The sequence below is a fragment of the Pleurodeles waltl genome, chromosome 8, assembly GCF_031143425.1.
Source record: "Pleurodeles waltl isolate 20211129_DDA chromosome 8, aPleWal1.hap1.20221129, whole genome shotgun sequence".
NCBI classification, from domain to species: domain Eukaryota; kingdom Metazoa; phylum Chordata; class Amphibia; order Caudata; family Salamandridae; genus Pleurodeles; species Pleurodeles waltl.
This window is the reverse complement of record NC_090447.1, coordinates 985,179,268-985,195,183: the sequence shown is the minus strand read 5'-3', so window position 1 is coordinate 985,195,183 and position 15,916 is coordinate 985,179,268. Positions and strand designations below refer to the sequence as shown.

General features: G+C 41.6%; 1 protein-coding gene across 7 annotated transcripts in view; it reads left to right on the top strand.

The window, feature by feature from the left end:
* The window catches only part of SCEL (sciellin), a 463,522-nt gene extending 447,831 nt beyond the window's left edge, over positions 1-15,691 (top strand). For all 7 annotated transcript variants that reach the window (XM_069205234.1, XM_069205233.1, XM_069205232.1 and 4 more), the window contains 2 exons: positions 13,022-13,124; positions 15,030-15,691. In XM_069205234.1, coding sequence (XP_069061335.1) covers positions 13,022-13,124; positions 15,030-15,046 — 120 coding nt within the window. In that variant the 3' untranslated portion in view covers positions 15,047-15,691. The remainder of the gene's footprint in view (positions 1-13,021; positions 13,125-15,029) is intronic.
* Positions 15,692-15,916: the final 225 nt, after the last annotated feature.

Below are 15,916 nucleotides of genomic sequence, written 5' to 3'. Positions count from 1 at the left end.
TACAAAGTATATTTGACAAAATGCTTATACAGCTTAGAGAACTGGTTCAACCAAGATCATGAAATGAATGATAGTGTGGTATACAACTCAGGGATCCTCATTTTCATCGTTTCTGTTCAACATTTTATGTACTAGTAACCCACTAACTACAATGTTTGCAAAAGCTGATGCACGTAGGTGACATCCAGATCAATTTATGCTTGGAGAATAATTATGGGACAGAGATCAACCTCGCAAATTGCCTGAGCCATGCCTAATATGATATGGGGAATTCACTTGCCTTGAAGTGGTGCAGTGGAGGGGACCAAGGCAGAAGCCTTATTATGGAAAATATGCCACCCACCAACTTTTTTCAACTAATTGAAAAAGCCCCATAGAGAGAGGTTATGCAAAGTGATCTGTCTCAACCCAGCAGCTGAGATAACAGATTTCCCCTGCCTGTTGTATACCTCCACAGGAAGGAGGTCTCTGCGGCCCTTTTGATGGGGCTAAAATGTTTCCCCTGGGATCCACGGACACTCCAGTATGGGTAGGGAGATGCATCAGTGCTCTCATATAAACTAGAAAATCAATATTCCTGGAATTTTATGCAATTTCCACTAGCTCAACACCAAATTTGTATATGGAGGTGGTGGAACCAGAGGACGTGACACATTTACAGTTGCAATACCCCCCGGCAGTTTTGAGCGAATGAGGAATAGTGATTCTAGCCAATCACCAACCTTTCTCTTTGTTAAGGTGCTTCAAAACACCCATGGCTGTAATGTGTACTGTACTCATACTTCTACAGCATGCAGAACAAACACTTCACAAATACAAGCACACAAATGTCTCTCTCTTATACACCTGTTTTGTTGGCTGCATGACCAAGCCCAACGTGAAATGATATAAGTGAGGGATCGAAAAATACTATATGTAACTGAAAACAGTTCAAGAGTTAAGAACCTAATGATCAGACAAATGTATTCTAAGTAACATAATACATAATATTGTAGAAATGAATAGTGGTTCAGAAATAATGCAATAATGTCCCAAACCAGATAATCCAGGGCTAAACATCAAATAGGATTTAATGATGTGATCACTTTTAGTGGAACCTACCTGGCATTGGCAGATGTTGAGCACTCTGAACAAAATTACCTTTATACCTTTGTACCCTTTACTCTGGGACAGAGTGCTTCCAGTGGAAGCTTGTTGCAACTGGAGCCTGGGAAATTCATGGCATGTTTCAGAAGATATTTTAAGGTGAAACAAATTGTGTAAGGTGGATTCATGAGGGGATGGATATCAATTGAGTCTACGGATTGATGATCTTTCTGTTAAAGGATACCCACAAAGGCACCATTGCAGAAGTAGCAGCCTTTTGTAAGATACTTGGGGCAAAAGAGAAGATGGAAGGTGACTCATAGCAAATTAGGTTAGTTGCTGAGGGTTATGAGATGTGGCCAAGTACATGACACCTGCATCTGAGTGGACAACAAAGTTCTTGGTAATTCCTTTAGCTTACATTTCTGATCCACTTTTAGCACATGTACTTTGGACATTTTAAGAACTTTTCTCCCAAAGAGTACTGTTGGCACCAAACAAACTAACAATATCCGGGCTCTTTAAAATCCTTATGAAAAACTTTCTGACAGCCTGAGAATGCTTGTTTTCCCACTTTAACAAAAAGGCTGCTTATGGTCTCCTCCTGTATGTTAAAAGTATGCATGTTTGTATATTTTAAATTGCTGGCATAAAAGGCTTCCATGAATGTCTTTAAATAAATATATCCCAGGCATAACCTGTAATTTCTTCCCGGCAAGGATAGATCCTGTTGGCAATGGGGTCAAGTACCACCAGCCAATTAACAGTCTATGGTCCTCAGAGGGGACAATCACAGGGAAAGAGTTGTTTCTGACTGTTTGCTCCTAGCCACTACAAGACAAACCAACAATGTTCCTGGAAGTAAACAACTGAAACTAAGAACAATGGTAGCTAAACTTTGAATTTCTGAATAAGTCTCACTTCAAACTGTTGGTTTCATCTTCCTGACTTATTAGTTCAGTTTTATCACTAGCGGACAGACTCACTAGAATTTCAGCACATCTCTACCTAGCTTACCTCCCTACCGAAGACAAAGACAATATCATCAATTACTCTCTACTAAGGACAGGACCCATGGCCTCAGGCCACATGGTTAAATATGGCATGTGTGACAATGTTTAAGGTCAAGTTTCACATGTTCTATCTTTCATCCTTGATACAAGAGAACACATTATTGCTTTCAATTGCAAAATGAAGGTAAGCTTTGACTTTAGGTTTACAGGTACAAAGTTCAGCGGAGATCCTAAATGTGTATGGAGAGAGATAAAAATCATGTGGTGCAGCAGAAATGATTTGGGACTTCTTACTTGCCCTACTAGCACCCAGAATATGTTTTCACTCTAGTTGTGCAAAAAGTAGCAAATAACTATTCACCTTACAGGGGCGTGGCCTGCAGCCAATAAAGCAGCACGCCTAGCGCGGTGCTCCTGGCACCGTGAGCGGGGCTCACAAAATACTGATCGAACGGCGGCCCCAAACGGATCCCCAGTCAATGCCTTTTGCCCCAGAACGTACGGGGCCCGAAAGGAAACTTCTGCTGGAGGAATTGGTGGAACAGAAACGGAGCTTGTAAACTCCGAAGCACGGACCGCAGCGACCCAAAATGGCAGCCGCAACCCAGGGAGAAGCCGGAGCAGCACTTACCCGATAGACGCGACTCGGACCCCGCTGAGGGAAAGAAGCGATGACAGAGAATACCCTCGGCAGCAGAAATGTAAGTGCCGTTAACCTCCCCCCTCTGGAATCGGAGATGTGTGGAGTGGGGGGGAGCATACAGCGACACGCACAGAGGAGCGCCGTTCAGAGCGCCGTTCTGAGCAGAGTGAGAGGCAGAAATGACTTGTAAAATAGACCCTCCTGCTAATGATCTGAGGGAGCGGTGGGTTTCAGAGACATCGCTTTTCTTCCCTGTAACGATCCAGTTGGGAATAAACTGATTTCGGATTGTACATTTGGAACTCTGCACTCAGTAGTCAGAACTTACTGATATATGCAATCCAGGGCGGAGCCTGGGGGCCCTGAGTGCTGATGGAACCTGCTTCATTCATCCAAGACTGCTGAATGGTTGAGTGGGAGAACATCATCAGAAATCCATACAGGGTAGCTAGCGGCTGTGAACTTGCCCCTTAAATCGCTCCCTTGACCCTTCAGAGCATTGCTTTTAATACATGCTGTACAGAAAACTGACATCTGTACTTTTGGGGTTACTGAACTCACCTAAATAACTATCTAGTCCCTATTGATTCCACAAGAGACTGTAGGTGAAACTTTCCTGGAGTGTTTCTTGCATAACTAAAAACTAGTATATGCCCTCCACAACCAACATTTAAATAACTGAAAGAATAACTCATGCACTGCCACGATGGGAAAACCAAAGAAACGTGAGACTCAGGAGCAAGAAGAATCGAGTGTGGCTAAACCCTGGATCATACCCCTAATATAAGGCCGCTTGATAATCCTCAGAATCAAGAAACTACACTGGATACAATACTCCAAGCAATTAGAGAGTCCCGCGAAGCACTAGAACAGAAAATAGACACTCTAACTGTAGATCTCTCCCTATTGAGAGATGATCATTGTAGACTAACAGAACGAGTAGTGTCCAATGAAAAAACGCTTGAACAAATGGCCCCTATCCAGAAAACCTTATCCACAGATGTCACCAATCTTACTACCCGGATAAAATTATTGGAAGCCCAAGCAGAAGATGCAGAAAATCGCGACCGCAGAAATAACCCAAGACTTGTAGGATTACCTGAAAAAGTGGATTCTTCAGCAACTAGTATGGAAGCCTTTTTAGAGAACTGGATAAGAGAAGCTGTAGCTCCAGAGGGTCTGTCACCCTTTTTTGTAATTGAAAGAGCTCACAGAATACCTAACAGACCTCCCCCTCCTGGAGCAAGACCCCGACCGGTAGTTGCGAAACTGCTTCATTTCAAGGACAGAGACTTTATTTTAACCCAAGCTAGGATAAAGGGAGACATAATGCTGGAAGGTCAGAGTATCATGATTTTCCCGGATTTTACTAAAGACACTCAATTGCAGAGAGCCTCCTTCAAGGACTCCAAATGTGTACTTCGTGAACGAGGAATAAAGTATGCAATGCTCTTCCAAGCCAAACTACGTGTAGAATACGATGGAAAGGTTCATTTTTTTACCTCGCCACAACTGGTATGGGACTGGTTGGAAACACTAGACTCAACCAATTTTAGACGGCAGAGCAGAGACACTCGCACATCACAGAAAGGATGTGGCAGATCCAAGAAGCGAATATTAGAGACGGCTCCTCCGAGACACCAAACACTTCAGGAACAGCGTGAAGCAGCAGATGCGGCAGCTGCTTTGAGCGGAGGGAGCTTATCTTTGACTCAATCTTCTGGGGCCAAATCTGATCATGACTTAAGCTGCGGGGGTAACTCTGATTCCTCTCAAGCCACCACAGTCAGCATGCCCAAAGTAACTCCGAGATCTTCGGATGATCCTATTTGACTATTAGTAACCTAAGGCTCCGTGAGGAAAATGGGGAGAATTCTATGCCAGCCATTTCTGTTTGTATTACCTGTAATGATTCAAGTGCGGGGAAGTAAAGCAAATTACCCTAGTGGGGGCAGAAGGAGAACTCTGTTATGATAACTGATATATCCAGGGGGCTGTCATATAACTAAATGAGGTTCAGAACAGATGCTAACATGAACAACATATGAGTGATCACCCTACTGATCGTTAATATAATCTGCTGGAGCCCCTTGGGCGGACCAGGGCATAAGCTCTTGGCTCTTGGCTCTTGACGCGTCACTCTACCAATAGGATGTTAGTTAGAGTTTTAATAGTTTGGACGGGGATAGTTTTAGTTGCCGGTCCTGGGGAGAGGGAGTTGGGTGTGTGGAGTATTAGTTATGGGTGTTGTAAAAGTTTTGCGGCCACCGCCACAATATTGACTGTCATTCACACTAAAGAAACTATGTTGAGGCTCAAAACTAGACATTCTAGCGAAAGCATATACAGTGAACACATAACACAAGAATTCTATGAGTACTTCCTTAAATTATAAAATGGTCACCTGGAATGTGAGAGGCTTAAATAGCATGGCTAAGAGATATAAGGTTTATAACCAGCTTAAACGACGGGGGTAATTCAAGAGACCCATCTTGTTGAACAAGAAGTCTAGGCCCTGACGAAGAGATGGAGAGGTCAGGTAATTGCAACTACTTACTCGGTGTTTGCTCGGGGTGTACTGCTATGGATTCACCCCGGTGTGCCCTTCCAGAGGACGCAGAAAATTATAGACAAAGAGGGGAGATATGTCTTTGTGGCTGGAAAGCTAGAAGGTAGGGACATTACAATAGGGGGTATATACGCACTGAATCAAGAACAAGGAGCTTTCCTCAATAAACTATCACTGGAACTAGGTACTTATCTTACAGGACCTACATTAATAGGAGGAGATTATAATTGTGTAGCAGATATTACAATGGATAGATCCCATCCTCCTCTGGCGTATTCCCCGACCAAAAAGACAGAGAAAATATTTACAGACTGGCAACAACAATGGTGAATTGGAGATAGCTGGAGACAGCTCAATCCGACTATCCAAGATTATCCGTTTTACTCCACACTGCATGACTGACATGTCCGACTCGATACATTCCTGACATCATCTGCAATACAATGTAATATACTGGCAGCTGAATACCTCTGTCACACTATATCAGATCACAGTGCACTGATTATAACATTAGCCTGGGGAAAAGATAGACCGAGTATACCTACATGGCGTTTCAGAGCTGAAATGTTAGAAGATGAAGCTTTTAAACACCTAACACTCATGACAATTACTGAGTTTTTTACTATTAATTCAGGGACTACTTGCTCCAGAGCAATTGAATGGGAGACATTTAAAACAATAATTAGAGGAATATGTATTAATGAACACATTGGGGTCCGTCGATCATTAGAACGTGAAGCTGAGAGACTCGAGGACTCTCTTAGAGATATTGAGTGTAGAAGGCCGGATTGTCCAAACCTGACTCCCCTTATGGTGGAAATCAAAGAGAAAATAGCTGAAGTAGCTACAAGATTGAGTCGCTTTGATTATAAGAAATACCTAACTAGACAGCATGCAGAGGGAGAAAAGGCTGGCGCTGCTGGCTTGGCTCGCTAATCCACAGAAACAGCAATCAGTAATAGTGGAAATCGAGGAAGCCAGTGCAGCCATGTGTTTGGCCAGAAATACATAAACAAAAGATTTGCTAGTTATTATTCCGATTTATACGCCAGCCCCACTGAAACCCTCACACCCTCCCAGATAGAGGATTTGGAGAAACTTGACCTCCCTAGACTAGTGGAAGCTGACAGAAGGGCCCTAGCTGCACCCATTACAATAATGGAAATTCAAACAGCTATTCAAAGTATGGCACGGGGTAAGGTCCCGGGAGCAGATGGACTACCCGTAGAGTTTTACAACGTGTACCACGAACAATTGGTCCTGTGTTTATGCACTATATATTTTGAAGCCAGGGAGAAGGGGTACCTACCTAAATCCACAAACGAAGCCATCATGATACCTCTACTGAAATCGGAGAGACCTCCGGGTGATGTTTGTTCCGATAGACCACTGTCCATGCTTAGCATGGATTATAAAATACTCAGTCGGATACTAGCTACCCGACTTCTACCACACATGGCATCACTCATGCACCAAGACCAGTCTGGCTTTATCCCCCAGCGTAGCACTGAACAGAATATCAGATGATTGATCTCTATAATTCACGCAGCCCCTCCAACATTGACACAGGCGGCAATTATTTCAGTTGATATTGAAAAGGCCTTCGATATCCTTCGATGGGACTATTTGGAAAAAGTACTCCTGAAGTTGGGTTTGGGACAGGGTGTTGTCCATTGGATGCAAATGTTATATACAAACCCTTCTGCGAGGGTCCGCACGGGCAGAACCACATCAGACCCGTTCCAAATTTGCTGGGGCACTAGGCAGGGCTGCCCCCTGTCTCCTCTGCTATTTGCATTGGCTGTAGAACCGCTAGCCCAGACAACCAGATCTTCCAAATATTTTAAGGGTATAGCTATGGGACAGCAAACCCACCACATTGCACTTTACGCAGATGATATGCTGCTATTCCTCTGAAACTTAGAGTCCGACTTACCAAATGCAAAGAACATGATGGAGAGTTTTGGCGGTGCTTCGGGTCTCCGCATTAACTGGCAGAAGTCTGCTGTCCTTCCGTTGATCGAGGGATCCCCAAAGATCAATGATACTCGGGGGCTACCATGGACACCACCACATTTAAATATCTCGGAGTGAATATATATCATAAAATAGAGGATTTAACAGAAGGAAATGTACATCAAGCTGTATGAACACTCAGATCCAATGTACGAATCTGGGAAACGCTGCCTCTGACGGTTACAGCGAGAGTAGCATTACTCGAAATGATAGTATTGCCAAGACTGTTGTATTATTTTTCTGTGCTGCCGCTGAATGTCCCAAAATCAGTGTTTAAATACGTTAATTCTATATTCACGAGTTTCATTTGGGGAGCTGGCAGACATAGAATAGCGTTGCATACCCTTCAAAGACCCACTGCAGATGGAGGATTAGCTGGAATCATGGAATTATATTTTTGGGCAGGTCAGTTACAATGGTTAGCAAGATTAGTCAGTAATATTTCAACTCTCCAGGAACCACAAAACACTCTAAGTAGCTCATTAGTTGACACTCTAAATATCATACTGAACCCTAGGGGAAAACATCGGCAACTACCATTGGAATGGAATTCGATAAGAGTATGCTGGGAGCAGATTCTGCGGCGTACACACACAGTAACACCTTATGCACCAGAGGTACCACTAGTATGTTTAAAACACACGGTAGCGACCTCACCACTAGCAGGGATAAAAAAGCTGTCTGACTTTGGTATAACTGTATGACTGGTATAGTAACGGAAGATTACACACCTTTACAGAACTACAAGAACAATTTAATGTTCCCTCAGGAATGTTTATTACATATAATGCAGTTACTAGACTCATACACAAGATATGGAGAACAGGCACGCAGGAACCTCCTGTACATGAAGGATGTAAGCTCATTTGCTCACTTGGAGAGCAAAGAGGGGTGATATCAGCAATCTACCAAACACTAGTCAAAAGCACACATACACCTTTGAACAAACTTAGACTGAAATGGCAATCAGAACTGGGCATTACCATAGAAGAACAACAGTGATCCAGGATTACCACCCATATATACCCCATATCTAGAAATGCCCGCTTTAAATTAATCAACCTTTATATATACCATAGAGCATACCTCACTCCAAAAGAAATTGCAAAGATGTTTAACATGGGAGGGGGAAGCTGCCCTAGATGTTCCGAACCTGCAGCAGGACTAGAGTATATGCTTTGGAATTGTGCGCAAATAAAATTGTATTGGGAAGAAATATTTAGGTATTTATTGAAAATCACTGAAAGAAACTTGACACCTTCCCCTTTAACAGCGCTCTTAGGAGATTTCCCTCGCCCTTCAGCAAAAAAAACTACTAACACATTTATTGATTTGGCTTTACTGTTGGATAAAAGGGAAATCACGTCCCATTGGAAAGATGTGAAGGGCCCACAAGGGCAAAGATGGTTAGATGCAATTATTAAATGGGCAGAAGCTGAGGGAACTATGGGCCAGATGTAGCAAAAATCCAATTTGCGAGTTGCAAATTGCGAGTCCTTCCGACTCGCAATTTGCAACTCGCAAAATTGGTATGCAGAACGGTGTCTCAGACACCGTCTGCGAGTCGGTATGGGGTCGCAAAGACCCACCTCATTAATATTAATGAGGTTGGTCGCAAATTGCGGCCCCATAGCGACTATGGGCACTCGCAAACATGGAGGCCTGCTGTAGTCAGCAGACCTCCATGTTCGTGACTGCTTTTAAATAAAGCAGTTTTTTTTTTTTAAGTGTAGCCCGTTTTCCTTAAAGGAAAACGAGCTGCACTTAAAAAAAAAATCCGAAACCTTTAGTTTCGGTATTTTTTCAGGGCAGGTAGTGGTCCCTTGGACCACTACCTGCCCTGATAAAATAATTTGTGGTCCATTCACAAAGGGGAAGAGGTCCCATGGGGACCCCTTCCAATTTGCGAGTGGGTTACCATCCACTTCAAGTGGATGGTAACTGCGACACCATTTGCGACCGCATATGCGGTCGCAAATGGTATTGCATACCACTGCGAATCGCAAATAGGAAGGGAACACCCCTTCCTATTTGCGATTCGGACATGCATTTTGCGAGTCGGTCCGACTCGCAAAATGCATTTCTGCATAGGAAACACGCATTTGCGAGTCGAAAACGGCAAATTTTGCTGTTTGCGAGTCGCAATGTGTTTCCTACATCTGGCCCTATATTACACCTAGAGGCAGCGCGGAGAAGGCAACCAAGGGAAATAGCAAAACAATGGGATATAGTATTAGACTGTTTGAAACATCCAGATAATACAGGATCTTAAGAATTAAGCACAACATCAGAATCCGAGATGGAAGGTGCCTCTAATACACAAATGCATAAATAACTGTCTTTGTGAAGGAAGGACTGTTAACTTGGAAATATTATGATTATGAATCATAGAATGTGGCTGGTTGAGATACTTATAAGGGGGGAGGTTTGGGAATTAAGTCCTCAATAGGGGGCTTTTGATTATTTTGTATTAATCACTATATTGTTGTGAAAACTAATAACGGATATTTTTAAAAAAACAAAAAACTATTCACCTTACCCCTTTCCACAGAACAAACCCCTTCTTCTTAAAGAACATGGTAGAGAATCTTGCAGATGCATCGTAATAAAATTCCAAAGGTCAGCTTATTTAGCATGAAAAAGGGTAAATGTGCAAACGTACATTTTTGTCAAATGATAGTGGATTATTTGCACAGTTAACAATCCCATGGCATACATTTGAGGCAGCAGGTGTACGCATGAAAATCTACGAATTACATCAATTTCTAAATTATTTATTGGGACGAATCCCGAACAATAACTCAAATTACAGGGAGTGCAGAATTATTAGGCAAGTTGTATTTTTGAGGATTAATTTTATTATTGAACAACAACCATGTTCTCAATGAACCCAAAAAACTCATTAATATCAAAGCTGAATATTTTTGGAAGTAGTTTTTAGTTTGTTTTTAGTTTTAGCTATGTTAGGGGGATATCTGTGTGTGCAGGTGACTATTACTGTGCATAATTATTAGGCAACTTAACAAAAAAAAAAATATACCCATTTCAATTATTTATTATTACCAGTGAAACCAATATAACATCTCAACATTCACAAATATACATTTCTGACATTCAAAAACAAAACAAAAACAAATCAGTGACCAATATAGCCACCTTTCTTTGCAAGGACACTCAAAAGCCTGCCATCCATGGATTCTGTCAGTGTTTTGATCTGTTCACCATCAACATTGCGTGCAGCAGCAACCACATCCTCCCAGACACTGTTCAGAGAGGTGTACTGTTTTCCCTCCTTGTAAATCTCACATTTGATGATGGACCACAGGTTCTCAATGGGGTTCAGATCAGGTGAACAAGGAGGCCATGTCATTAGATTTCCTTCTTTTATACCCTTTCTTGCCAGCCACGCTGTGGAGTACTTGGACGCGTGTGATGGAGCATTGTCCTGCATGAAAATCATGTTTTTCTTGAAGGATGCAGACTTCTTCCTGTACCACTGCTTGAAGAAGGTGTCTTCCAGGAACTGGCAGTAGGACTGGGAGTTGAGCTTGACTCCATCCTCAACCCGAAAAGGCCCCACAAGCTCATCTTTGATGATACCAGCCCAAACCAGTACTCCACCTCCACCTTGCTGGCGTCTGAGTCGGACTGGAGCTCTCTGCCCTTTATCAATCCAGCCACGGGCCCATCCATCTGGCCCATCAAGACTCACTCTCATTTCATCAGTCCATAAAACCTTAGAAAAATCAGTCTTGAGATATTTCTTGGCCCAGTCTTGACGTTTCAGCTTGTGTGTCTTGTTCAGTGGTGGTCGTCTTTCAGCCTTTCTTACCTTGGCCATGTCTCTGAGTATTGCACACCTTGTGCTTTTGGGCACTCCAGTGATGTTGCAGCTCTGAAATATGGCCAAACTGGTGGCAAGTGGCATCGTGGCAGCTGCACGCTTGACTTTTCTCAGTTCATGGGCAGTTATTTTGCGCCTTGGTTTTTCCACACGCTTCTTGCGACCCTGTTGACTATTTTGAATGAAACGCTTGATTGTTCGATGATCACGCTTCAGAAGCTTTGCAATTTTAAGAGTGCTGCATCCCTCTGCAAGATATCTCACTATTTTTTACTTTTCTGAGCCTGTCAAGTCCTTCTTTTGACCCATTTTGCCAAAGGAAAGGAAGTTGCCTAATAATTATGCACACCTGATATAGGGTGTTGATGTCATTAGACCACACCCCTTCTCATTACAGAGATGCACATCACCTAATATGCTTAATTGGTAGTAGGCTTTCGAGCCTATACAGCTTGGAGTAAGACAACATGCATAAAGAGGATGATGTGGTCAAAATACTCATTTGCCTAATAATTCTGCATTCCCTGTATGTAAATTGTTGACTTACATAAGTGATGCATAGTTGAACCCACTTTGTGAGACATAATAATAACAACTATTATTATTATTATTTCTCACCACACAAAAATAATAATGATAAGATTAATACTGATACTACTGCTGCTACCACTACTATAAAAATAACAATATCTCCAGTACGAATTCACTTGAGCATTGTAGCATATGTTTAGGGATCAAAATTGCACCACTCACCTTTGTGTGTACATGCAATGTTGAATTTTTGACCCCTTACAGTTTACACATAAGTGAGTTGGACATACATTTAGCCACATCAAATCTTTGTAAATTCATACCCTTCCCTCCCATGAGATGAGACACAGTTAATCTATTCCCTTGTTCAGATACTCCTTATCTGAGAAGTCCAGCATCTTCAAAATGTTGCTTTATGTAAGAATAGAACAAAGAATTTGTGAGTGACTCAGTTGATTACTTTCTATTATGTAAACAATACACTTGTGCACATATTCCCTTTCAGCCATCCACAAACACACACAGGTTAACATGGTTGCATCAGTTCATTCATGCACATGCCCATCCATTCACAAACAAATACATGCAAATACATACACCCACCTCTTAACAAGCACACACATGCAAATATGCATGCATTTATACATGCACACTAAACAAACATTCAATTAAGAACTTATTTTGTGGGCCACGGTGGAAATGCAGGAGGTGGTGGAGAAGAGGAGCACAATGGCCTCGGAGGGAAATAGAAGCTAGGAGCAGCCTCATGCCCAAGATCAGAAAGATTCCTCCACTTCCTCTCATTAGCTAACCTTGCCAAGTGTCAGAGAATGAGAGGAGGTCCTTTCCTAAGTTGTCACATAGTGGGGTGGTGTCAGTGAGATTTGCTGACTCCGCCCCATTCTGCGACGAGATGGGAAAGGGTGGTGTGAGGCTTTACTGGTCTACAGCCTGCTCTGGGCACTTCTTCGCTGAAACCTAAGGTGCTCAGGGCTGACTCTATTAGGACTTCTCCCCCTCATCATCAGGGGAGGATCCTCAGAGGGCTTTGCTGGGCTGATGATGTTACTGTTTTCAGGGCTGTAAGGTCTTCAGCCCGGCCAATTTTGGCCTTCTGGTGCTTGTGAATTAACACATGTAAAGCACCTGGCTGCCTGGCCCAGGCATGATGATTGTCTGTAAGACTGACCTTTGCTCAACTGGACATTTATCATGCACTCAGGAGGGGGTGGCACCCCGGTGCCCTCACTGGCAGGCTGACACTGCAATTTCCCTAAGTCATGCATGACATAATGTAACAACTGTGTTCTGTGTTTCAGTGTGAAGTGTGCAAATCAACCTTGGAGCATCTGAATGCAGGTGACAGCATGTGGATTTACAAACAGACCATTCACTGTGCCCCCTGCTATCTTTCTGTCAGAGGTAGGTTGCTGTGTTTCACTTCAGGTATCTAATTTATTTGTGAAAGTGAAGAACATTACTAGCCATCACATCAGCTCTCTGATAGTATATGAGTACATTTCCTATTTCCTATGTACGGATGTCCATCAATGGTAACAGCTAATCTTGCTTGTTAACTTTATTTTCATTTTTTGTTGACTTTCCTTTAATATGCAAAATGCACATTCTATTACATGATATATATATATCATGGTTTACAATAACCTATAATTCATATATTCAGATATGATGCAAATTGTCTCCACTTTTTTCATATTCATACAGCAGATTTAATTAAATAAAATACAACTATTCTGCTTGCCAAATTCTCATGTCCTGTTACCAAATGTTGAATAAGTGTGAAGCTGCCACAAGTGTGGCACTGCAGCACTTAAACTTCACAGAGAGGTTAACATCAGACCTGCATGTTTGATTTGAGAATTGTGTGTATGTATTTTGTACCATGTGTGATGAAATGTGTCTTGTGTGGTGAGGCACTGACAAGTGGTCAGTCTCATATTTTAACCAAGCCAGTGGCATATTGTTAAATGATGGGCACCCTGTAGGATTTAATGAAGGCCACCCACACTTCCATCTCTTTCAGTTACCCAGCAGCCTTACACTCATTGGGGAGGATGCCTGGAAGATTGGGTAAATCCACGGGGAAAACACCAGTTTTATTTTTAGAAAATACACGCTGCTGATGCTAAGTGTAGATGATTTATGCATGTTTGACCCACGTCAGAGGAAATATCTTAAACATTACTTGAAATTATGGAAACCTTTGCGAAATTACCTTGCAGTAAATTATGTAACAATTGAGTACAAGGCCAAACCTCAACTTGAAAAGTCACATGAGATGACGTGCAGGAGACTGGTTTGTGTAGAAAATGTCCCCTGAAAGACATTGCATAGTCGAAAGATTCCCCTACAACAAAAAAACACATATGTGAAATTTCATGCCCAAGAAAATAGCAGAACTTTACTAATTTCGAAGAACAACATTTTTAAATTTCACGAATTTTGCAAGTGTAGTTGAAGTGTTGCACTGCCCAAATATTTCTACATTAAGCAATATGGAGTTAAAGAAGGATCACATTGTGTCTGAGCTTCTGCAATTTAAGCCTAATCTTGACTCCACTTCAAAAGCACATGGACACATCTTATGTTGAATAGTCTTATTTTGCAAAGCATAAGACTGCATAGAGTGAGGGAGTGTGAGTTAAATATTGTATTACAGAAGCTTAGCTAAAGTGCTGTTGGATGACTTAGGTCTAAGTGTTTGCCAGAAAGAAATACATTTGTGGGTGTTTCGTAACAACTGAGGAAGGTTCTTGGAGATGCAATTTCCCACAGTGGTCAGTGGGCATCCTCGTATTCTCTTTTTGAGAGATTTGGGAATTGTCTATATAATGTGTTAGCCTCCTACAACAACATTCAAAATGGGGTTATACAACATCCATACACTAAGGTCCTGCTTCTTTTAATTAAATTGTGAGGAGATACCAGACGAGTTGAGATTATGAGATGTGTAGGAACAGGCAACTTTTGAGTGTTTTACCGTCACATATTTTGCTTGCAAAAACGTAATGAAGTTTGTATATGAAAAATGTCTCGAAAGGGATGAGAAACCTATGGGAATCTATGCAGACACACCAGTTATCGTGGTTTGTCTCCCTTCCTCAGGGGACAACTAAGAAGAGAGCAGTAATTTTGCAACTTGGAATCACTGAGCACTTCTATAACTGTAATTCTGGGTGTGAAATTACCAATGATGTGCTCCAGCAAATTTTACAATTAGGGCTTACATGTACATTGTTTAATATTATATTTCTGTGGCTGCTGCCAAAAGACTGAAACATTTTAACTCTGTTTTTTTTTTTTTAGATAAATGGATGCGTTGATAGCTTGCGTTTTACTAAAAAATGAACAACATGTTCCAGAAAACCCTACATTTTATTGTAATATTCCATAATATTTTGAACATTCCAGATTACTGATCCAGCTTCTTCTGCATTGATTGACACACTGAACCCTCACTAGCTTTTACAAGTAGACTAATAACAGAATGGTTACTGGGACAATTAAAATACTAGGGCTTTGTATAAGGAGAACAAGAGCCGGTGAATTGAATGGATTTGGAATTTCACAAATGGTTTGCTTCTACTTTAGAAATGTAACGTCTTCATTGGGGTTAGGGGATGTATTGAAACTGAAATGTATCCTTGACCATGTTTTCAGCAGGCCCTTCTGTTTCGTTTATGGGATGTGTTTACAACATAAAATACAAATATCTACACATGAGAAGTGGTTTATAGTAATTTGTAATCAGCAAATATAGTAAAAAAGAAGGGAATTAGAGACATTATTACACTAATGACGCACAACTAATGACAGTGAAAGAGAACCTGCATTTAACTTGACATTCTGTATGATTTGGTATACTTTTATTTGTCAGCATGAAGAAAATGACATCTTCAAATGAACAAATGCTGAGCAATAAAATATTGTTGTCACTTAGTAGCATATTAAAATATACTTTGAAAACATGTTGCTGTGTCAGTGTCTTATACTTTTAGCAGAAGAAATGAAGTTGGATTATTGATGAAAAGAAATGTTTGAGAGATGTTATTTTTTCTTGATAGCACTTGGAGCAGGACATGTCTCTGTGCCGGGACAGAGCTTGTGATACACATAGGTCTCCTCTATACTCTAGTTTAATATCCTACAGTGCTTTGGTACATTTATCAATAATCATGTTGCTCTGGCTATGA